Source organism: Podarcis erhardii (genome assembly GCF_964252035.2).
Source record: "Podarcis erhardii genome assembly, chromosome: 2".
In the NCBI taxonomy this organism is placed as follows: domain Eukaryota; kingdom Metazoa; phylum Chordata; class Lepidosauria; order Squamata; family Lacertidae; genus Podarcis; species Podarcis erhardii.
The window spans coordinates 67,057,064-67,082,723 of NC_138498.1; the positions used below are offsets into that span (position 1 = coordinate 67,057,064).

At 40.1% G+C, this 25,660-nt stretch overlaps 2 protein-coding genes across 4 annotated transcripts in view; one reads left to right on the forward strand and one right to left on the reverse strand.

Moving 5' to 3' along the window:
• Positions 1–25,660, forward strand: part of SGCD (sarcoglycan delta) — a 394,603-nt gene that overhangs the window by 286,497 nt on the left and 82,446 nt on the right. For both annotated transcript variants that reach the window (XM_081851583.1, XM_081851582.1), the window contains one exon: positions 43–144. In XM_081851583.1, coding sequence (XP_081707709.1) covers positions 43–144 — 102 coding nt within the window. The remainder of the gene's footprint in view (positions 1–42; positions 145–25,660) is intronic.
• The window catches only part of LOC309336095 (syncytin-2-like), a 396,307-nt gene that overhangs the window by 270,347 nt on the left and 100,300 nt on the right, over positions 1–25,660 (reverse strand). The gene's annotated exons all lie outside the window — the stretch shown is intronic.

Sequence of the window (25,660 nt, forward strand, 5' to 3'; positions counted from 1 at the left end):
TTTATGAAATCATGGCTAATGGCAACCGTTTTTATATTTCAGGATGGAATGGGAAATCTAAGGATTACAGAAAAAGGATTAAAGCTAGAAGGAGATTCAGAATTCTTGAAACCCCTCTACGCCAAAGAAATCCGGTCCAAGACAGTAAGTTTTTCTTCCCATTTTTGAAAAATCAGGTTCTTGTCTTTTGATTACTGAAAACATGTCACCAACGACAAGTACACAACCAATCTATATTATAACTGTACTTTAGGTTGGCTGCATTGTAGGTCAGTAATTGAGTAGCTTGCTGATATTTGTGCAATTAAAAGTAAGAATTATCAGCATATCTTGTAAAACAAAAAACTGATAATTTCAGAACTAGTCCAGTTGCAACAAGTCCATTGTTCTAAATAGTCCAGTACTCTTATTTTGGCTGTGAGCAGCTATATGCTGCAGGAAATTCACAAGCAGAGGATATTTTAATAGTGATTTGCTCTCTGATTTGCCCTCAATATCCAGCAGTCAGAGATATACTGCCTCCAACTGTGGAGGTGCCATCATAGTTAAAGTCTATTTACTAGGCCTAATGAGAATTGTTTTGCTTGGTCAATCCAATAAATTCCATATAGTTTTCCCTTTAGTTATAGATCATTAATTCATGGGTTAATGCCTTCTCTCTCTTTTTTATCTCTACTGAACACTGGTACAATATATTAAGGGACGCGGGTGGTATTGTGGTCTAAACCACAGAGCCTCTTGGACTTGTCGATTGGAAGGTCAGCAGTTTGTATCCACACAATGGGGTGAGCTCCTGTTGCTCTGTCCCAGCTTCTGCCAGCCTCGCAGTTCAAAAGCAATCCAATGCAAGTAGATAAATAGGTACCACTGTGGTGGGAAGGTAAATGGCATTTCTGTGCGCTCTGGCACTCGTCATGGTCCTCCATGCACCAGTAGTAGTTTAATAATGCTGGCCACAATGCCCGGAAAGCTGTCTGTGGACAAACACCGGCTTCAGTGCACCCCATAGTTACCTTTGGCTGGACTTAACTGTCCAGTGGTCACTTCTACCTTACCTTTTGCCTACCTTACAATATATGTTTTGTTAGGCATTGCTGTTATTGTACTTCACAAAGAAGTTGATAGATCTAATCTAGAGTAAGAAGGATGAATGCCTTTAAGGCAGTTATCTGTTTAAATGTTTTTTCCTCTACTTTTAATCCACCTTTTAATATAAAGCCCAAAAATTTACAAATATAATAATTAAGTGGTTAACTAGTCCCTTCCCATTTAACTGTGTGCAAAATCTGCTACCTGAGTGAGCTATCTTGTTCTTTTCCTTGTGGGCAAAGGAAAAGCCCTACACTGCTGGTGAAGAACACAATCAAACCGAGGAAAATTGGGATCTTTGACTCCCTTGCATACATTTCCCTTAATGGAGGCAGTTGTAGATTTGATGCTTTTCCATCAACCTCTCAACAGGAGAGCAGACTGGTGGCAAGATCAGACAAACAAAGTACTATCAATTGTAGTATTTGGGGAGGGTATTATAAAGACAGGTCCCTGTCCAAAGAATTTGATGCAATTTTCCCCTCTCAAACTTCACTAATCACTTCCTAACACACTTTCATGCTGAAGCTTATAATGAGGAAATACATGCACATAAACCTGTGGCTGAACAGTGACTCCTCTTATGCTAAAGATATGCATAGATGCAATTGAGTGTGGTGGCTTTATGCTCCACCAACATTAAGGGCAAAGCTAGTAGGATAAGTCCCTCCTAGATTGGCAGAAGGCCTTCCTTCCTTCTGTCAACTGTGCTCTCTCTCCCTCTCTCCTTTTCATTTCTCTTTTCTGATACTCTTTTCTTCCTCTGATACTCTCTTCCTCTCCCTTCCCCTCATCATCCCTGCAGGGACAGATCTTTTTTACTGGAAGTCTGATTGATCATTTTCTTCCTTTTGGGGAAAGGCTATCTTTCCGTGGTAAAGCATCTGCCTTGGATGCAAAGGTCCCAGGTTCAATGTCCAGCATTTCCAAGCAGGGTTGGGAGAGATTCATTCCTGAAACCTTAGAGAGCCACAGCAAGTCAGTGTAGGCGATACACTAAGCTAGATACACCAATGGTCTGACTCAGCATAAGGCGGTTTTCTGTTCTCCACACTGTCATTCCATCTGGTTGGCTCCTCCACCTCCATGTAATCATGCCAAGGGCTTCTATACCATATAGCATTTACATTACCATTAAAACGGGTTAGTGCTACGTGTAATTTACACCAATACAGACAGTTATGTGGGAGCAGAAATGCTTATAGAACTTTATGATCTGCAAGCAGAGATGGCGTATGTACTTCTGTAACCCAAGAATTTTTTTTAATAAAAGCTATTTTTTTAAAAAATTACAATACAGTAGTCCCACTTCTCCCTTCTATCCCATTCACTGTCTACCCAGTTCTGTGCCTTGTGACATTATAGCATAAAGTTACCAGATTTTTTTCAATGAATCCAGGGACACTTTCCAACTTCAGCTGGAATGGATGGATTTTGTCAGGGGACTGATTTGTAAATCCAGAGACTGTCCCCGGAAAACGGGGACGTCTGGTAACCTTATTATAGCACTGTGTTTGTGCTCCGACACATAGCCATCCCATTTTGACTGCGGCTAGATTTTTAGGACACCATTTAATATAATTGGGGTTTCTTTCTTCTGAACAGGAGACTTCAAATTTGGGAGGGGGGTTACTTGTTTGTTTTTGTTTTTATTATGCATTTTTTGTTCCCATTTTGTATTTTTATGTTGTGAATGGCCCTGTGATTTTTGGATGCAGGGCAGTATACAAATTTAATAAATAAATGAAATAAATAAAAATAAACGAATAGGTTCAGTTTCTAATTTATATTGTTTCTTACTCAGAAATGTTGCCCTAAGTTGCATATTATCATCCCACTTTTATTCGAGAGCAGATACCCAATTAAATAACCTCAGCATCACTTTAATGTTGAGTTTCATTTGTCTTATAAAAATTAAGTTCTCTGGTCTATTCAGTGCAACATCCAAGACCAAATTGCTTTTCATTACAGGAGGTTATAACCTTTGTAAATTGGTTGCAGAGTAATCCAAGCAGTAGCAAACATTTTTTGAAGGAGAGTTAATGAGGAAAGCACCATATTATATACACACACATATTTTCTTATGGGAATAAAGGAAGACCTTTGACCCAAAAAAATTCATTCACTAGAGAAGAATTCAATAGAAGTGAAAATGCATTTTGATAGTTTTATAAACAGCTTACTCAAGTTGCTAAGTTGTGTGTTAATTGCCAGTACAAAAAGAGATGGACAGGGTTTTTCTAAACCACAATTAATGTTTCAAGCCATGGAATGCTCTCTTTCCTTCCTTTTTCATGAACATAATGTGGGATGTGAGCAGACTGTCTCTATCTTGTTCGGGTTTCTTTGAAGCAATCAGTGTGCTCTTTATGATCAAAATGTATTATTAAGCCCCTGAATAAATGTAAAGCAAGTTAGTTGCAAATTTTGAAAGTTCATTGGGATTCAAAATGTCTTATACATTTCCTCATATTCCCAAGAGTAATAGTAATAGTACCCCACAGGACTCCCACTAGCGGCTTAGAAGGGTAGAGAAAGTAACTGCGCTTGTATGAGGAATGGAAAAGCTCTGGCCTTTGTGCACACATGGGCCTTTGGATCCCAGCCCTTATAAGTTGTTTCTAGATCAAACAATATACAATAAGACAGCAAAATAAAATGTATGGAAATGTTTGTACTGCTTTTGCTTGGCTTTTATTGACGTTGACAATATGCACAGAAATGTGCAAGTCCAGTAACTTCAGATAAATATACATCAAGTATAAATGATATTGAATCTGTCTAGAAGAACTGAAATTTAAGCCTGGCTTTGTTTTATTTGTTCTTACATGAAACCATCAGATCCATTAGGCATGATCACCCTTAATTCCTATACATTATTATAACTGCACTGAATCCAAGTCTGTACTTGCATTTTAGAAGTTCCTAAACTAAAGGAGCAGAGTGCGCACTTTTATCCTTAATATATCTGCACCGGGACAAATCATTAGGCTTTCCCTTGTATCCATATGTAGTTGGATGGTAAACATCTGCAAAATAAGAAATTGTCTTAATGTGAAATCAAAGCTCCTGGCAGGAATCTGTTAATGTGTTACTGTTTGGCCCTGAAATATTGAACAAGCTACAAAGCTGTGTATCCTTTGCTGGTTTTGATGATGTTTTGTCATATTGGTAGGATCACAGGTGCTAGGTATATTATTTATAGCAGATGAAGCACAGTTAAAGATGGAATTAAGTTTCATTATCTCTTTATCGAGTATAATAACGTTATACCATGAGTTCAGCATTTCATACATAATAATATTCTTAAGACTAAACTCTTCCTGTGTGAAACAAATTCCTTTTAGAAATTATACTGTGAGAAATCATGATTTTATCCTTTTGATTTTAGGGAAGCCCTTCCACTGTTGTTCTTTTACACAATTATATTAATACAGTGGTACCTTGGTTTACAACCATAATCCATTCCGGAGGTCCATTTGTAAACCAAAACAGGTTGTAACCCAAGGTGTGCTTTCGCCAATGGGGCCTCCAAATTTTTTTTGTTCGGAATTAAAAAAAACTGGGTTGTAATCCAAAAAAAGTTTGCAAACCGGGACACGCATTTCCGGGTTTGACATGCTTGTAATCCAGAATGTATGCAAACCAGACTGTTTGCAAATCAAGCTACCATTGTATATTGAATCTGTGAGACTGGGACTATTGTATTAGCTGGACCTGGGCACATATATCAGCTCCAGTTCTCCTTTAAGGCTGTGTATTTCTTGGTGGTGAATGATGGATTAGCCAGTGGTTCATTTCTGCACCCAGCTACATTAACAGCCCATGTGTTAGCTGTATCTGTCAAGTCCACTTAGGTGCTATGACTAAGAAAGCACATGAACAGCCATCATTACCACTACCGAAGGGAGTTTCGAAGCCATAATTGTAAACATCTTAATGTGGGCCTTTAATTTATCAAAATCCTAACATGTATTCCTTTCCTTAAGGGACAAGAAGAACAGATTAGGATAACAAGCATGCTTCATTTGGTGGGGATATTTTTTACCCAGCAAGCCAGCTTTTTATTCCCCACCCACCCTCAGGGACTACCTTTGACAAGTGCCACCCACCCGTCAATACTCTGGTATCTGATTCACAGGTGGGTGGTCCTACTCTCTTGTCAGAGATGGCCTGCTGAAGTGGGGGTGGGAGCAGGATTGAACTCTCCACACAATTCTACCATATAAAGAAAGGGGGGCTGAGTGGGTCCTTGGACCTCTGCAGCTAGTGGTGCTACTGCCACCACAAACATCTTTCAGATGCCTTTTGGTGGGGAGGAGAAAAGCCCTTCCAGGTGTCTTTATAGGCTTTGTATTACACCCTTCATTCTGTTCCATTCAAGCCGGCATTCTGTTCTGTACAAATATTATGTTTCCTCGAGTTTGTTGCTATGTGTAATATCTATATCCCTTTATGTATACTAAGGGCTTTACAGTTCTTATCCAGTTCGATGGCTGGCTTTATGGAAGAGTTATACTGTATTTTAAACCTGTCATTTTTAAATGACTTTCTTTAAGACTTCAGTAATTAGCTGCTGTGCCTGGGTGAATCTCCTTTTCTTTTAACCTTTGTAGCCACCTTGTAAAGGGTTTGGCTCAAATCTGAGAGAGTGCAGGCTGAGCAATCTGAGCTGTACTTGTATGCCTTTTTGAAAAATACCCAAACCCAGCCAATCCACTGTTTGATGGGAAAGGGGGAGATGAGGGGGCGGTTGTGCAAGCTGCACCCATTTGCTCTTGTAATTTCCCATTCAGCTAGGGGTAAGTGTCTGGAAGAGTTCTAAGTGCCCAAATTAATTCTATCAAGTGGGATTGAGACAGTGATACCTTTTTTGACCTTTGCACTCAAACATTGTCTAGACAAATAAGAAAAGGCATTTTTGGAAGAAATAAAACTTTTATAGGTGATTGGTCATACTCAGTGGCGTAGCGTGGGGGTGCAGGGGGGCCGGCCGCACCGGGCGCAACATCTGGGGGTTAGGGTTAGGGGGCGCAAATCTACGGGTTGGGGGCGCAAATCCATGGGTTAGGGGGCGCAAATTACTTGCCTTGCCCCGGGTGCTGGCAACCCACGCTACGCCACTGGTCATGCTTGACTAGGTATTGGAATATTGCAAGCAGTTTAATGACAGCAAATTATTTGGGGAGTAGGCAGTTCTCTGGCTTAACGCACTGACTGAATACATTTTAAGCTGCGTTTCAAGGGGAAAATGATAGATTCATAAGGTCCTCAAGAAGCAAGCAGAGCATCCAGAACTCCCAGCTGAACATATTGCACACTAAACATTCTTTTCCATGCCACTTCCATGGAACATGAACATCTTGCTGTCTTTAATTAAGAAGTTAACTGGACCATGAAACATTGGCTGGGTAAATAGAAGTGATTTGTGCTTCGTCAAGAAAGCACATTAGGCATCTTTGCATTTCTTGCCTTTACATAAATTATGGAGATTATTAAAAATTGGAAGGGTCATCTATAAGCCCATCTGTAGCTCAAATTCTTTGCTGTTCTTGGTACATAACTGTCTTTCTAACTGTTGTAATTTATTGTGGACTATTGCACGAACCATCTGCTTGCCTTTGTAAATTGCATGAACAAAGTTTGACTGAAAATTGCACTGCAGCACAATGGTTAATTTTATGTGCTAGCAAATGGTGATTGCTATACTGTAGTTTCCAATATTCACTGCCATAGTTGACTCAAATTTAAGTGAGTGATTTTATGACAAACTTCTTTTTAAAATAGCTATTAAATTTATAATTTAAGTTTCTATTATTTTTTAATTTTTGCAGTATGCTGTTTTTCAGGTCTATCAACAACCACAGCATAGAGTTTGCTAGACAATCTGGTTATTTTCTGTCTTGGTAATAGTAGAAATAAATCAGGCTGTTTGTCTGTTTAGGTTCCTCGGCACCTTTAGAGAGTCTCCTCACCCTCTCCTCTTCCTAGCATTCCAGGGGTTAGATCTGGGATGGGAACATGTGGCCATCCAGATGTTGCTGAACTACAGCTCCCATATTCCCTGCTCATTTGTCCATGCTGATGGGAGTCAAATAATTTCTGTATGTCCACAGGATTCCCACCCCTGACCTAGATGGCAACCCAGATTAAGAACTCAAGTCTAATTACACAATTTTTTCTAGTGGGACTGTATTTTAAATTAAATCAACAGCTGCAACCATTTATTGAATCAGCAATAGAAACTGTAATTCTCCTGCCATGGTAAGCAAAAACAAAAAACCCTTGGCTACAGCTCATGGTTGAGGAACACAGATCCTAGATTCACATGTGCCTAAGCCAAAGCTGGGCACAGCTGCTGTGTCATACTGGGAAAGAGTAAAACAGCTGCTGTCTCCATTCCAAAAGTCAGCGTGCTCACGTTTGCACCAAGCTGTGATTTGGCCCTGTGCTACGTGCAGACATGGCCATTACCTTAAGTTTGATTTAGAGGCTGATCGGATGTTATAACTCTACCAGGTTCCAATTTATCATAACCCAAAAAGGTTTGCCATATCCTCATAGAAACTTGGTCAAAAGCACATAATGTAGGGTGTGGTAAACATTAGAATCCACCTAGATTAGGTTTGCTTAATAAAGAAATTGGTCTGCATTGGTTTGTCTTGGGAGACAATGGAGGAGTATGCCTTTGGGAGTGAAGTCAAACTGTTGGAAACTTACTCAAACTGTGGCTATAGAGACCAGTGCAGGAGAGACATGTTTTGTTGCTCCTGGGGACGATGAAGGCAGATGCCGCATGGCATTTCTTCTGTGTGTAAAGAAAGTAGGTTTATGCAAAGTACATTCAACTGCAGCCATAGTAATGAAAACCCCAAAAATTGTCCTAATTTCAATTAGTTCTCCTGGCAGACAAAATAGACAGGCAGTAGTTGGTTATAGGAGATCAATAGCTAGAGGATCAATAGTTCTGGCTTTGAAATCCAGTCCACTCTCTTCCTGTCTGGTAGATCGTATAGTGTTGAAATTGAGGAATATCGTTTTCTCTTAACTCCAAAAGGCCCCTAGCAAGAGAAACATCAATGTTCTCAAGGGAAAACTTGAACGGAAAACTAGCCTCAGGGCTCACTGTGATCCAGGACAGAAGTTCAAGTTTGTCCTAGCAAGCAGGGCACACATTTTTTCAGTGTCTGCAGTTATTGGAAACAAAGTGCAGGAAAAGACACCACAGCATACATTTGAGGAGATGGCGGGTTTGTACCATCTGGCCACTTAGTTGGAGGCAATTTGGCCAACAGGCATAAACTTGATAAAAAATATATATTTAATTCATTTCCACATTACATTCCTAACTCTATGTGATACATCCTCCTACTTGAGCACATCATGCAGAGTCAAGATGCAGTCTTTAGCATATTTTCAGGAAATAAGACCTAGTGAATTTGACAAAATGGCTTATTAGAGCTTGCGATACATTGAGAACAGCTAACTGATGTTGCTGGTCGTCTCACCCCAGTAACAAAAGAGATGTGCTGAATTTTCACTTAAATTAAAAGACAGCAGAGCTGTAGACAGCTATCAGAAGTGAGTTAGGAACCAGAAGCCAGGAAATAGGAACCAAGCTTCAGGAATTGACTGAGGGAGTTAGGGCCAAGTGACCAGGCTCCAGGAGTCAAACCCAAATAAAGATGGAGCCAAGAGGGTGGGCTGTACCTGTCTGCTGTCTGCACAGGCTAGGGGCAGACTGGTCGCAGCCCCCGAGCTCCTGCCTCAAATTGGCTTAGCAGGCATCACCCAACCTTACCTGGGAGACCAACTAGGCCAGAGATGGGCAGTGGCAGGTAACCTCTTCCCCCAGCCATGCCAGAAGATTGCGGCCTCCCCAGACCCACTGCAGCCATGCCATGTGGCAAAGGCCACTCCACCCTGAGTCCCAGGTGAGTGGATACTTTGTTTCAGTTCACACCTATAGGAGAACCTACCTAATTTGCACTTTCCAAAACAATATGTGGACTGAAACACAGCCATCCTTTGAAATGCACACCTTTCACATTTTTGCAATGCAGTTTTCCAACCAAGTAATGTGTACAAAAATGCATATACTAGGGTGACGTATACATAAAAATGTGTATGAAATACCATAAACATGCATTATATAAAAGAAAGTTGCTTTGCAAAAATGTGTGTATTTTCTAAAATTGCATGTAAAGATGTATATAATAAGAAAAGATTCATATTAAAATGCTGGTCAATTTTTATGAGGTCTTTCTTTTTTAAAAAAATTGCAATGATGTGGACATGTGGAGAACTGAGCTTCAAGGGTGGAGAATTGAGAAATCCAGAGAAACTAAAACTGGCATAATCACCCATCTCTCGATTTTGGGTACACATAGTCATGGCATGTGCAATGAATGTCTGCAGTGGTGCATCTAGCATACTGTTTAGACACATAAATATATCTTTCCCTCTGTCCTTTTCTCTTAGTACTCAGTAAATTGATCTCAACCTAATAGATGCTACATAAATTATGCTGCCCTGCATTTTCTATTTCCGTGAAAGTGCCTGCTTTTATTAGTTCACAGATTCTCCTTTAGGCTACTATTAGTATGGTACAAGCAGTAAAGGAAGCTTTTAATGTTGAAAAATAATTATTTTGTAAGAGCACTTGTTTCATAATGTTAAAAATTTGCCAGGTAAAGGTTTTAATGTGGAAACTGTGCTCCGTAATTCAGGTTATTATATTGCTTTATTTGTTCTGGAGGCATACCTGTCTTCAAACGTGGGGCAAATATTGCTAACACCGAAATACTAATTTGGATTAAACAAGGATACCTGCCCTATAGCACAAAATTATGTGCATTTATAAACATTAAAATGTGCATATAGATTCCCAAGCAGTTCCCACCTTCATGTAAGACAAGTGTAGATTATTATATAGTGTACTTACTACATTGTGCAGTTATGCCATCTAGTTAAACGTGCATGTGATTCATGTGTGATAAGCAGTTGTATATAAATGTATATAAGGGAAGAGAATGTTTCCACCTTACAGGTGTTGAAAAGACTTGGGAGCAGGAAAAAAGATTATGGATACATTTTTATGATGAAATTGAACAAGTAGAATGCAAATTGTTCAGCTGAATGATAAAGCAAAACCATTTGCCTATGAAACCACCTCTTTTCCCAAAATGGCATTTTTGAGGTAGAGCTTTCATAGACAGCATGGTTCTTTCCACTGATAAATGGTTCACCCCTTACCAAGGAGTGCCAGTTGCACCTTGTTGCATGGCGGAGGTCAGCAGGAGAGCAACAACCATCTAGGCAATGACCAGATGGTTGTCTACCTGGGCTATCATCTAGCTACAGTGTGGCAGCCCAGCCCCTGCCCCCAGAACCAAGTGGCTGTGCCAACTGGTTCCTGCGGCAGAATTTTGGAGCAGTCATAATCCAACAAAAGTTAAATACTTTAAAGTCTAGTGTGCATGTGATTTAAAAAATAATTACATTGGGAGAGTTAAAGTCCAAAAGTTTAGATCATGCCTCTTGTTTGCAATGTGACTTTTTAAAAAAAATTAAATCAGGTAATAAGGATCATACTTTGAAGGGTGAAAATTAGAGCAAAATTGGGATTGGAGCCAAACAGTGCACATGGATCCATATCCTTTTTTGTTTCCTTCCTGTTTTCAGTTACATTCAAGCAACAAATGCTGCTGAATATTATTTTAAACTGCTATTAGCTCGACAAAACAAGTTACTAATTAGCAGCTGCTGACTAATAAGTAAATATTTCGCACAGCCACATCTAGCCACCCACTCGCTGTAGCCGCACGATATCTGGTGCATCTCTGTGTTTTTAGTTCACTTACATTGGGAACTTTGCTTTGCAGAGAATGCTCTAAATGTCCTTTTCAGTTCCATCATCTCAGGATCTTGCGTCGTTTCTAGCGAACTGTAAACAGCAAGGTAAGAGGGCAGGCAACCAGAAGAATAAGCAAGGGCAACCGAAACCATTAATGCTGCAACAGTTCCAGTTGCAAGAAATGTCAGCTAAATGCAAACATCACAAGTTGATTCCATATACTTTTTGGCATTTTCGGTGGTGCAGAGGGAGGTTTTCAGATAAAATCTGCTGGGATTTGGAGTTCACGTGCATGGTTTTTAACAAGTCCCCCCCCCCAAAAGAAAAGCACTAGTAATTTTTACATACCCTGAAAACATCTGCATCATGGCACCGCTGCTCATAGCTTGAGAAAATTCATTGACGAAGAATTGCGGCAACTTTCGAGAATTTGTTTTATAGGGTACTTCAGCCTGCCCTTCCTAACATCCCGTATCCTTACCAATTATTCTCTCCCTTCATTCCTCTACAATAAAAAGAAGTATAACTTAATTTCTCTGCTCCATAGATGTATTACAAAATACATTAAAGAGAAAGCCTCACACAGGCTTTCCTGTTGAACGAAAATAAATGTGTGCTGTGCTCAGGCAAGGTGGTAAAGGGAACTCCTGCATAAATATATATTTTCCTCTATGTTCATCTGCTTTTATGACTAAATCCTCCCTGGGAAAAATACAAAGATGACAAATATTTTTCTTGTACTGTATACCCTCACCCTGATAGTGGAGAGATATTCTTGCAGTAAACAAACTTTCTTGAAAATAATTTCACAAGTAACATTCCAAAGTGCAATCTCTTTGAGGCTGCCTATAGCATACTGAAAAGAATTTCATTAAATGTTGCTAACATGTCATAAGCTCTCTTAAATGGAAGGGTAATGGCTCATAACATTTGTAAGCTTTTTAATTTCATGCAATATGAGCAGCATAATCAGCACCTATTAAAGTCAATCAACTGTGCCAAGTGGGCCTACCTGCCTTGGATTTTGTCTATATTTTCATAGCGGGCTCACCTGTAAACTAACTCTGAAAACAACATGTTTGCACCTTTGTGTGTGGCATCTAGGACAACATACCAGTTGCAATTTCAGAAATGTCTCAATGCACACACAACCCTAAATACTTTCAGAGGACTGGACAGTAGGGTATTTCAACTTTGCAATAAATTGGGTGTCCCCCCCCCTTTGAGCCAGTGGATCAAATCCAGTTTATTGGCTTTCTCAGAAATAAAATATGAGGAGAAAGGAATTAAAAAGAAAAAAAAACAACTCTATCTAGTTCAGCACTAAAAGAAAATGAAAAAGATGTGGACAGCTGAGAAACATAGGGACTAGCTTTTTCAAAGTCTGTGGGAGTGCAGTCAAAGCAGGAAAAATGTCTCTGGACTCTGTGGTGACCTTACTCCACAGGTGAGATGCTAGCTGGCTTCAGATGTCTTCAGTTTCTTCCTCCGTCAGCAGTAGTATAGGAAAAATGGAATTTCTTAAAGAGTGTTCCAGATTATTACATGTAGGCTCCACTTCCCCTTCTGTTCTAAAATATTATGACCCCCACATTTATTCCTCCACAGTTTTTCTACCACACGTGTTTAACAATGATCAAATGCAGTGAAACTTACATACCATTAAAGGTATAGCTGGTTGGCTGGCTTGCTCTTGTACATTATGGTTTGTTATAATCAGAGGTGGAATATGCTAAAGCCAGCATGGTGAACTGAACTGATGCAGATTGCCTTGGTGCACCGATTGGGGTAGCTGTGTCCTTTGTGATACACCTGAGTGTGTATCAAAGTGAGTTCATGTCACAAAAGTGAGTTCATGTGAGAAAAAGAAGAAAAATAAATAAAATGTGCATTGAAAGTTTTATTTTATATAATTTAAAAGGTGCAACCTCAGTAAAATAATTGTGCAAAATATCACTTTGTATTTTTTCCCCCTGGGGCTTCAGTAATTTTTTACTGGGGCTTTAAAGTAATGTTTTTAAAACTGTTAAGCTAATGTGCACATTTTCTGCTGCTATTGACATTTTATGATGCTGTGTTCCTTGGTTTCTGATTGATCATATATTTTTGCAGTGCTTTCTGTGGTTGTTTTTATACTGACAGTCCCACTGGGAAAACAATAAAGAAAACTCAATAAAACACAATGGAGTTCACATTAAAATTAGCTACTAGTTAATAGGTAAAGGTCCCCTGGATGGTTAAGTCCAGTCAAAGGTGACTGTGGGGCACTCATCTTGCTTCTGGCTGAGGGAGCCAGTGTATGTCTGATTTTATTAGTATTTTAAATATTTTAGATAGTCTTTTGTAAATTAGTGTTGCTTGGTGGGTGTCCCTGAAGAGTGAATTCCCTGAGACCTGTGGGTATAGGGCAGTATATCAATTCAATAAAATAATAATAGTAATTGTAGTAGTAGTAGTAGTAGTAGTAGTAATAGTTGTAGGACTATTGTAGGACTTGGATCTGGTCTCAATAAGCAGTGGGTCTTATTGGAGAAAACATTCTCTAGATAGAGAACTTAATCATATACAGAATTTGAAGGCAAGTTTGTGGGGGGGGGGACAACAATGAAAAAAGTAAATACTGTTGTGAAATGAATTGGAAGCAAGTTGTAGCAAACATTAGTTTGCTGCTGATGTAACTATGGTTTGGGAGTCAGGGACACTCTTTGATTACTGCTTGCATGGATTTTCCCCATGTCCTTTCATTTTTGAATCTAACTATGATTAGCATTAGGGACGCGGGTGGCGCTGTGGGTTAAACCACAGAGCCTAGGGCTTGCCGATCAGAAGGTCGGCGGTTCGAATCCCTGCGACGGGGTGAGCTCCCATTGTTTGGTTCCTGCTCCTGCTAACCTAGCAGTTCAAAAGGGCTTCAAAGTGCAAGTAGATAAATAGGTACCGCTTCGGTGGGAAGGTAAACGGCATTTGGTTTGCCAGAAGCAGCTTAGTCATGCTGGCCACATGACCCGGAATCCGTACACCGGCTCCCTTGGCCAATAAAGCGAGATGAGCACCGCAACCCCAGAGTCGGCCACGACTGGACCTAATGGTCAGGAGTCCCTTTACCTTTTATGACTAGCATTACATCTTTAGCCAGTACTGTAATGATGCTAAACATCAAACCAGAGATTGTGGTTTGGGCTAACTATGGTTTATGAACAAACATAATGCTAACCACAACCAGCTCTGAAATAAAAAGGGGGGAATTATTATGTAAGTAGGAGAAGGCAGAAAAGCATAACTTTAAGGGGGGAGGATAAGGGAGGAAGAGCAAAAGGTGTGTGATTCCATGGGTTCACCTAACTGTAGTAAGTCAACTGGCAGCACAAAACCTGCACTTAGCCATTATGATTAACTAATAAAGGGCTCTTAGCAATCTTGTCAAAAACACTATTTCATGGAAAAATTCTATCTTGAATTTGATTGACTGTGTCATGTTCAATGTACTAAGAGAGTCTGTCTTCTTGGATTTATATGTCAGGTTATAAACAACATTAAAAACACAATGGGCAGGCATCCCCTCCCAGCCCAGTGGAGAGCTGGCAGTGTTCCATTTGAGAATCAACAATGAACCCAAAAGAGTTGCTCTTTTTCATTTCCTCCAAAGCTGGGCTCCTTTTTACAGATCTGCTATCTAAATACTAAGCAGGGTTGAGTCCTCCTTAGTTGATGAGATCTGACAAGATCACAGCCTGAGGTGGTAACAGCCAAAGAATGTGATGTGATTTTGCCTTGTAAAACATCAATACCACAAAGGAGAGAAATAAAATTACCAACAATCAGGTTGATTGGGGGATAAGGCGGGATCATTTGTCTAGTGAAGCAGTTGCCTCTTTCCATCTGCAGCATCTTGTTCTCTCTGTGCTTTGATTATGTCTCAGGGACTATTCATTTATGTATACCTTCTTGCTTTTATTTCTCATTTGTTTTTTAACCCTTCTTTACCATTTTCAAAGCACTCGGTTCTCCAAGTGTTGCAACCCATTTCTGCACTTAGGACCAAACTAGATGCTATGTTAAATCTGACTTTGCATGTAATGGTCAGGGCTTGGGACAGCGCGTTCCCATGTGCAAATTCTATCAGTCTGGGGTGCCAACAGTTAAAGGGATCGGATCAGGCACACAGAGAGAATTTAATCCTTTCCTCTCATGTTGCTGAGAAAAAATTGCTTTTCTGAAGCTCATATTTGCTTTGGGAGGAAATCCTGCTTTGGCACCATTCATGCCTCATGTCTCCAATTCTTGGTAACTGAGTGCTTTATATTAGGAGTTGGGATATAATACCCATGGAACACTTGTCAGGGAATTAAACAGTATAGGTGATATGGGACAATGCCTAAACTCTATTTCACATTTTTTTCTTCTTGTTAATCAGCCACCTGAAAGTTTCAAAAGAACCTGGAGGTTCTCCCTTAGGAGAGAATTCAACAGAGTATGGGCCCCCATCAAAAGTCCTGCATCTCACTAAATATAATGGTGGTAGCTAGAAGGAACTGGACCAATAGAAGTGTCTAAACTGTTTTCAGGAACAGCTTCTTGTCAAGAGATTGCTTAAGTGTGCAATATATAGTCAAGCTCTTAATCTCCAGAGCAGATGATATCAGTCAAAACTGAAAGAACACACTCCTGACCATAGTTGACATGTGAATGTCTAAAACCAAAGAAGATCCAGGATTCCACCAAGCTAAAAGTCTTCCTCTTGAATACAAGCATGAGCCTCCCCTGCCCAAGATCTGGCATATCATTCATACTCAGCTCAGTAGATCCACTCACTGTATGTGTCTCTGTTTCTGGACTTAACTTCAGTTTATTCGGAAGCTGATAACACTTACCCACATCTGTCTTTGAAATCCTTTTGCAAAGTTCTACCATTTCCTTTAAGTTTTGTCTAACCAAATTACAAATGAACAAAGTCATATGAAAACATAGTTCCATTGAAACCTTATTCAACCCAACCGATAAAGGGACAATCGGATGTGCACACAGTGAAGGAGAAGGTCCGAAGTGGAATTGTAAGCATGTCAACGTGCTTATGGTCCATGATCAGGAGCTATGCATGATCACAGAATGGATTCAGCCAAATGTCCCTTCACGATCCTTCTTTAGACCTTTCCACTCAGTGTGGAATGGTTGGGCATGGAAGGCCAATGCCAGCATATGGGTCCAATGCCCAATTCATGGATGTAATTTAAGAATGCCAGAATTCGATTATAATGGGCCTTACTCCAGAATAAGGATTGTGGCAGGGGGAACTGGCATTCAGGAGAGTACTAGGCATGAGCCACTGAATACGTTTTGCAGCAGGCAAATTTAGTAAAACCTGAAAAATAATTTTCATCTTTCAGCTGTCTATATTTAACAGTTCACTTTAACCAATCTGTTGCTGAACTGAACTCTGAACTGAAATCAAGGTAGATTTCATTCTTCACCATTTCTATGTTAAGGAGACCTTGGTCTTCATAAATCTAACATGGCATTTCATCAGCTTCTTGTTTTGTGTTCTTTACCCTTCTGGCTTTGTTGTGATAGCACTGAGATGCAATAAAGCCTTTTGGGTTTCTGCTGTGATCTTGGTGGTTGATGAAATTGTCTGCTAACTCCTATGAAGGCACTGAGCAGACAATAAGCATTTTTGTCATCTTGTCTATGAGATTAAACAGGTGTTTCCCAAAACAGGTGTACTTATAATGTATTCCTCTTGAACTTGAAGGTGAATAGTCCTTGTGTGGTAGTCAGCAGAAATGTAACCTTCTGGAACATTTTATGCTGAACTTCTCTCTCAACCTGAATTCTTTTAGACTTTTGCTAATTATTCTACTTTCTCGGTCAAAGTTCAAACATCAGCAAGGAGAGTTTCAATTAATCTAATGCAAAATTTCATGGAGACACCCTTTCAAATGTTAAGGTCGAATAGAGTATAATTACTTGGCAAATTTTACATTAAGTCTTTGCAGAACACTACATTAAATATAAAATTTAATGTAGAGATCCAGTCTATACAATCTACATAGTCTGGTAGACCATACTTGCAGCAAGGAAAACTTGACAAAAAGCTCTCTTCAGTCATGGATTCTGGGCGACTTTGTAACATTTGTAAATTAGTCTTTTCTACCTCAGATTACAACAAGCTGAGGATATGTAGGAGTTTGGGTTGGGGTGTGTGTGCTTTTCCTTCCTTTACATATTTTTGATGTAAAATAGCATTAGAAGTTCAAATGTGTACATATCTTCTTTTTTTAGATAGCTCCTTTGCTTGATTCCCTCTTCTGAAAAAGGGCTACAGGTTGACAGTTTTCAGCATGTTGCATGAGTGTTGTACATCTGCAGCTTTTCAGGATGCTATGATCCCATAGCAACACCATCTGTTGTTCAAAATGTGGATTTGCACAGATGAAATATGTGAGGTGTTCTATCATAATTAGGCAGCTTGCATGCTGTGACTTCTGACTGATTTCATTTCAGTTGCCGCATATACCACATATGCCAGTGTGCCCAAAAGTATTGCCTACATATCAACATATGGGTGTAGATGAATTTGGACACTTATGAATTCTTTCCCCTTTCTGAGCATATGGGGATGTTTTCTGGCGTTATGGTTACTTACAGTATTTGAATGACACACAAACATCTCAGCCAGCCTCTTCGTGTCCTTGTGCTACATGCTAGGAAAACACATAAGTTAATACACCCAGCTGAGAAAAGATTAAATTGTAATTTAACAAGAGCAAACAGCAGCTGGTCTGTTACACATGAAGAGATGAACATGTGATTCTACTGGGGTGGTGGTGGTAGAAATATGGTCTCTCTGTTATTTCATTTATTATTTCACTATGTTTCTTCTAAGTGTACAATAGAAAGTGTTTTTGTTCAATGGTTTCCAGTAATTCCAGTGCTCACAACTATTAGCTAGTGAAAACAAGCTGGGTTTTGTTTTGCTTTTAATTGTCCTTAATAGAACATATATATATTTGTCTGGATTATGGTTTGACCATATTTAAATGTGTTTGTGCTGTCATTTGTGCATCATTTAAAGCTTCTTGAACAATGATGCCTCTGAAGCCAAAGAAATGCCTTTAGCACATATATTTCTATCCATATGTTTTATATATGCTTATGTTAGCTTTGCCAATTGACAGCTTTGTATTTGCCACTGCCAGTCGACAAACAGAAGGGTGTGACAAAAGTGGCCTACGCTGTGGCAGAAAAGGAAATTAAACAGTGGCTATCTGTTGGCACAGATTGATAGATGCCTTGTTGCAGGAACTTGTTGTGGTGTAGTGGTTAAGAGCGGTAGTCTCGTAATCTGGGGAACCGGGTTCGCATCTCCGCTCCTCCACATGCAGCTGCTGGGTGACCTTGGGCCAGTCACACTTCTCTGAAGTCTCTCAGCCCCACTCACCTCACAGAGTGTTCGTTGTGAGGGAGGAAGGGAAAAGGAGATTATTAGCCGCTTTGAGACTCCTTAAAGGGAGTGAAAAGCGGGATATCAAATCCAAACTCTTCTTCTTCTCTTCTTCTGATTGTGCCAGCAGACCTATGCCTCTTTTCACTCAGGTGTTCCTTTCATAGGGATGCTGGGATGCTCCAACCAACAAATGTTAAGGACATTCCTCCTGTAGGCTAGCCGCTTACAATTTCCAAATGCTCTAGTGTAATTTCACCCACCTTTTGTAGGTATTATTATAATTATCTTCGCTTGCTTATCTTTTTGCATGGCCCAGGTGCATAAGGCATGGTGTGTGACCATGATAATAAGACACAGGAGACCATTGGACAGGTTAAATTAGGCTACAACTTTATTGATAACAGATGTAAGCTGGCAAAGCATTGGGTAAGCATCTAACCCCAAACCAGCCCATCTGCTAGTTGAACCTGGGATGGGTCAGCCCTGGCATGAACACTGCCCCTTGACATGGGTCAAGTGTGATGTTCTCACCAGCACTGCCTCTTGAAAGGGGTTCTATAGCCCACCAGCCCCTGTGTGGACACTCAGATGGTTCTACTCCTTCCAGGACCCTTTTTAACAGGGTACCCTGGTGATAAAAGAAACCACCCAATGCCTTAACCACCAAAGTTATGACGTTTGCTACGAGGCAGGTGAAAACCTACAGATGAACCAATTTGTCTGCAGGAAAAAAATCCTCCTAGGCCCCAAATATGGTGACAGAGTAAATCCATAGCAATGTCTGTACCAGTTCAGCCCACTCACCATTGGGATGAAGCACACATAGAGAGAAAAATGGGCGGGATAATGGGGGATGCAGTGACAATCGAGCATGAATTCCCACCCAGATAGAGCTGAGGCCTGATTACAGACAGTTTCAGAGTAACACTATAATTTATGTAGTAGTCATATCCTCAGCTTGGGCTGCAACACTTTCCCACTTACTTGGAAGAATGTTCAGTGAAAATCAGTGTGACGTGCCCTCAAGTAAATGTATTTTTGAATTTGGGTGTGTGCTCATCCCAAAGAGTTCTGAAAGTTATAGCTCTGTGAATTGCAGCATAGAATTTTTATCAGCAAAATCAGAAAAAGTGCCCTGCATTTGCATAATGAACAGTAAATGAATCTACTTTCAAACCTGTTCTCTGAACACTAGTGGGATTTGGCTATGCATACGAGACCCATGAGACATAGCAATACTACAGCGAATGAAATTTTATATGAATAATATGTATGTAGTGGAAGTAACTTACAAAGGTTAAAAAGATGTATTCACAACATTACCGTTACTGAACTCGAACTCTGACACAAACAGTTGCGTACCTTTTGAAAATTGTATTTCTATCAATTTCTTGTTGACATCTGGAGTCTTCTACTAATTATGAACAAATAAAGTAAAGAATCTGGCAAGGAAGCTGAGCCAGACATAAGAGGGTGGCCTTTAAAAAGAAGAAGAAGAAGAAAAGTCTACAAACATAATGTAATTTAATTTTCAGATGAACTCAGCTGCAAAGCAGCTGATGAGGCAGCTTGGAGGAAAAGAAGCCTCTCTCTTTAGTCTAAACAATTTGCTATATAATATTGCATGTTCAACATCGAACATAGAAATACCCCAACAGCAGAAAATGCCAGTTCTACAGAGACCGGCCTTTCTGTTACATTCTCATAGAATAGTAATTTAAGTCTTACACTCACAAATCTTTTCTTTCAAAAAGAGCCCTCTAAAAAGAAAATTATAGATTTGAGCTTTGTTTATACAGCAGTTAATATTGTTCTTTTATTACTGTAATTATTGGGGGGGGGGAATCAAGAATGGAGACGGGATTATTTCCAGACATAAAACTCTATTGTTAGCATGAAGACTGATGCCCAGTAACACTGCCAGATCTATTATAGCAGTCTTCTTTTCTTACTAGCAGTCTTGCTTTGTTAACACTTATCAAATAAAAGGTTTAGTGCAGATGTTTCTGAGTGATGGTTTACAAAAAAAAAAAAAAAAGAGCTCATGGAAGACTCATTGATCCAGTTAAAGAAGGTAAAGGTAAAGGGACCCCTGACCATTAGGTCCAGTCATGACCGACTCTGGGGTTTCAGCGCTCATCTTGCTTTATTGGCTGAGGGAGCTGGCGTACAGCTTCCAGGTCATGTGGCCAGCATGACTAAGCCACTTCTGGAGAACCAGAGCAGGACACAGAAACACAGTTTACCTTCCCGCCGGAGCAGTACCTATTTATCTACTTGCACTTTGGCGTGCTTTTGAACTGCTAGGTTGGCAGGCGCTGGGACCGAACGGGAGCTCACCCTGCCGCGGGGATTCGAACCAGCGACCTTCTGGTCAGCAAGTCCTAGGCTCTGTGGTTTAACCCACAGCACCCCCCGTGTCCCATTAAAGAAGGTGGTTTCCACTTATTTGGCTTCCTTTTTCAGCCTCCTGGACACCCCCACACCTTTTACTTAAAATCCTTTTTATTGGTCCAAATAATTTTTATTAGTTTTCATGTAAAAACAAGAAGAACATATGACTACAGTAACTTGTCTAGTGGTAAAAGCCAAGGTGTTTTGAGCCAGATTGTGTTATTAACAGTTCAAAATAAGGTTCATCAGTGTGTGGGATGGGAAGTTGTGCACAGTGATCTCCATGTGTGTGCATTTGTGTGTAAGCCAATTAGAAATGAGAAGCAGGCATTCCCAACATAAAATTCAGTGTCTTGAAATCCTGGAGAAGGAGCTGAACCCTGAAGAACGACTACTCTAGTAACTCATAATTTGGTGCCTTTTGGAATAGTCTTCACGAAAATAATACTGCTATAGGATTCCCCCACCACCACCAGGCACAAGCGTGGCCTAATACAGTGGTACCTCTAGATGTGAAGGGGATCCATTCCGGAGCCCCGTTCACATCTAGAAGGAAACGTAACTAGCGATTGCATGTCTGTGCACACGCGAGTCGGTTTTCGCCGCTTCTGCGCATGCGCGTGACATCATTTTGAGCGTCTGCACATGTGCAAGCGGCGAAATCCGTTACTTCCAGGTTGCCGTGGAGCGCAACCCGAACGCTCTCATCTCGAAGCACAAGGTATGACTCTAATGCAGTCAAACCAGTTTGCTGCATATTTAAGGGGCAAGTGAAGGAACTCAAATGAAGCCTTTCAAATTGCTCTTATCCATAGGCTGCTTAAAAAAAAAACACATAATCAACATTGTTTATAAAAGCTAAATATGGACAGCTTGCTCTTTTTGCCTATATTGACACTAGTTTCTCTACTCACACAGTTCATCATTCTCTCTTCTGGACCTAATAGCCTGCTATTTCCACAGGACAGGTTGAGGGTGAATTCTGACAGTTTCTACCTTCGTACCTGCATGGGTTGTCATCCTGGAGATTTCCAGAGGATCATGTTTCATAGCATTGTTCATTTAAGCACTGCTTTACTCTTCCTTTCAAAAACAACCATAGTTATAGTAGATTACTTTCCCTACAAAGAAAGTCACTTTAGCATCTTGCTTTGATGGGCACATGTTTGCCATCTATCATCTATCAGCAAGTAAGCATATGCAGACCTTTGATAGATTCTATCAGCCAAGTTATGAATCTATGAAAGTTTGCCATTTCTTCTCAGCTGTTGTTACAGAAAATGGCTCTCATTCAGATTGCTGTACGTGTGATAAGCACTCACAAACCTGGAGTTGGCCCTCTTTGCAACAACCAGTTCAGAATCTCTTCTTTGCACTGGGTTAAAAACTTCAGGAACCACTCTCAGTTATGAGCTGTGACTGTTTATTGTGAATGAAAAATAGAGAAAAGCACCAATCTCTTCTTCTTTTGTAAGTTTCCTTGTCCCATTTTAATTAATTTAGAATGTTCTTCTGTGAGTATCCTTGAATGCTTGGTTCATGTGTGTAACTGTGTATTTATAGCTACCCAGTTCATTTCTTTTCTCAGTCTTGTATATTTGTACATTCCCTGGAATGAGATTTAGAAATAAACCACTTTGCCAGTAGGGGAGCTTCCCTGAACGCTTGACACCATGTGTTATTGTTGTTTAGATTTGCTGAATTGCTTTGTACAGAAGAATTACGTTTGTTGGGTTGATCAGTTGTGCAGCTTCCATGCTCATTTCTGTGTATGGTTTCATTTATACCTAGACTGTGTTCAGAACAGATACATTTTCAGAGACCCATGGGCTTACATGTCACCTCCAGCAGAGAGAGAGAGAGAGAGAGAGAGAGAGAGAGCGCACACACACAAATATTTTAAAGAAGGATGGGGAGCCTATCATCTTCCCTATGTTGTTGGACTACAGCTCCCATAATACCTGACTGTTGGCTATGCTGACTGAGGCTGCTGAAGGTAGTTTGAATCCATCAACATCATCTGAAGGTCCTCAGGTTCCCCACTCCTGATTTAAAATATACATAGTCCATACTGAGTACATTTTAACAATACTGAAATAGTGGCAATATAAGGCACGGGGAACACTTGGAAGATGACAGTAGACAGATGATGCCAGTGGCTAAAGGGCAGTCTTTTTCAAGACCAAATTCAAAGGTTTGGATTCAAGACCATATTTGGCTCATTTCTGGTGCTGCCCGAAGCTCCACACCCAGCCACTACTTTCTATAGCAGATTGGTTTCTACTGGGATCTTTTGCCAGCCTTTTCTTGGAAGGCTGGAAGCAATTGATTGCCTTTTTGGTTAAACGGGAAATTCTTTTAAAGATAATGGAGCTATTCACCTTGACCATTTCTTCCTTCAAATTTACTACTAGCAGAGTAAAAAAAAGCCAGACTCCTGGCTCTATATCACAACGGTAAGTTTACGAAGCTTCTTGTCACAACAAGGCAGAAATGAATTGGGGGGGGGGGCACTGTATAAAATGTGAAAACTACAGGATTATGCAATGCCCCGGGGTGAAGTTATTACACCAAAGGGTGCAGAGCAGCCAATCAAGCTGTGTTTCAATACCTGTCCTCATGGCCTTGAAAGTGGGCAGATATACAGAATGAGGGAATGCAAGATAAATTTGGCCAGGCAGTGAAATAATTATGCAGTTGGTTCAGTGTACGTCCAGAGTCCGTATCTTTCAACATTGGCTGACATTTTAATTTTCCCTTGAGAGCCCTAAAATAAATTGTATGTTTATTGTCAATTCCAGGGGGAAATTGTTATGTATTGTGTAGTCCGTGCTTCTTGTCCTTGAATAATCCAAGGTATAAAATGGGTTAGAGACATTTAGATAGATAGCAACCCATGGAGAGCAATGTGTTGGGACTTTCATTGGTCAGAAACAAGCTAAATAAATGTTGAAGAGTAAAAGGAAAAGTTATTTTAAAAAGAAGTATACAGTAAATAATAATAATAATAATAATAATAATAATAATAATAATAATAATTTATTTATACCCCGCCCATCTGGCTTAGTTTCCCCAGCCACTCTGGACAGCTCCCAATTGAGTGTTAAAAACAATACAGCATTAAATATTAAAAACTTCCCTAAACAGGGCTGCCTTCAGATGTCTTTTAAAAATGGGATAGCTGCTTATTTCCTTGACATCTGATGGGAAGGCGTTCCACAGGGCAGGCACCACTACCGAGAAGGCCCTCTGCCTGGTTTCCTGTAACCTTACTTCCCACAATGAGGGAACTGCCAGAAGGCCCTCGGCGCTGGACCTCAGTGTCTGGGCTGAATGATGGGGGTGGAGACGCTTCTTCAGGTATACTGGGCCGAGGCTGTTTAGGGCTTTAAAGGTCAGCACCAACACTTTGAATTGTACTTGGAAGCATACTGGGAGCCAATGCAGATCTCTCAGGACCGGTGTTATATGAACATTAAGAGTGGGACCTTTTTTTAGTATAAAAGTACTAATGATCTATGAATGTTGTCGTTCAGTCCACATTGGGAGATGCTTCCCACCACAATCCACCCCCATTGTTCAAGGACAGCCCTCTCCACCAGCAAGAGTTTAATCAGTGTAAGCCAGATGATCTGAAGTGCATTCCAGGATGGCTCATGTCTACTTCTGAAACTGCTCATTTGATTTTTGTTATTTTGGGGAAGATAAAAATGCATGTATTTCAGTAAAAATCAAAAATAAAAAAAATCAAAAAAATCGAAAGTAGGTATTTGAAAAGAATGATGCTACCACATTGGGGACTGGAGCAGCCCATTAAAGATTCCACACCAAGAAAGGTCACAGAGATTTAGAGAAGACAACATTGTCTCCCAATCAAATTTGGTATAAAATTCTTACCGATCACTATTGCATTATTTTATTTGTTCTTTCTGAAAATGGTTTGTTTACGGAGAGAAAAAGACTGGAGAATATTTTACATCTGTGCTAAAAACCTATTGTCTCCTTCTTAAAGGCAATCAACTTTACAAATGAATATGACATGTACTAGAGAATGGGAGTGTGTTTGTTTTATTATTCCTTCATTATCCATTCCATTCACAGATTGTCCTCATTCTTCTTTGAAAGCTTATATTGTCAAGTTTAAAGTTTTGCAAAGAAAAGAGGCTTAATTACATGAACATCCTGCTTCAAAGGTCAAAGTCAGGAACAGAAGAAGATGGGGGGATATGTTCAAATAATCAAGTAATAGTATAATTGCAGCACAATTTTGGATACCACATAATTTTGTAGAAACAATTCTGCTATTGCAGATTTACATGAGGAAGAACTTTCTGCCAGTAAGAGCTGTTGGGGGAACAGACTCCCTCAGGAGGTTGTGAACACTCCTTTCTTGGAAGTTTTAAAGCAGAGGTTGGATGATCATCTGTCATGGATGCTTTAGTTGAGATTCCTGTGTCGCAGGAGGTTGGATTAGATGACCCTCGGGGTCCCTTCAAACGCTATGATTCTAGACTGAAGACTAATGTTAGATATTGACGCTATGACAGGAATGTGTACAACCATTCTTTTAACAATATATAGCTTAGACTGCTTGCAGAGCAAGCAACACCTTTTCACAGGCATAATCTGAGACCCAATTTAGTCAGGAAGCCCTTCTGTTTGGTCCCCCATCAGGTTACAAAACTGTTAATGGTACTACACACTCCTGCAAGTAATCATGTGGGGTTGCACTCTGAACCCTGCCTACGTAATTTGCATCATCTGCTGTGTTTTTCTGGTTCGGTGAAGAAGCAAGCATCACATTCTCTTGAAGCATATATTTTCCCTTCCATCCTTTGAAATACTGGTTTATATTCTCCACTTTTAGGTAATTTTAA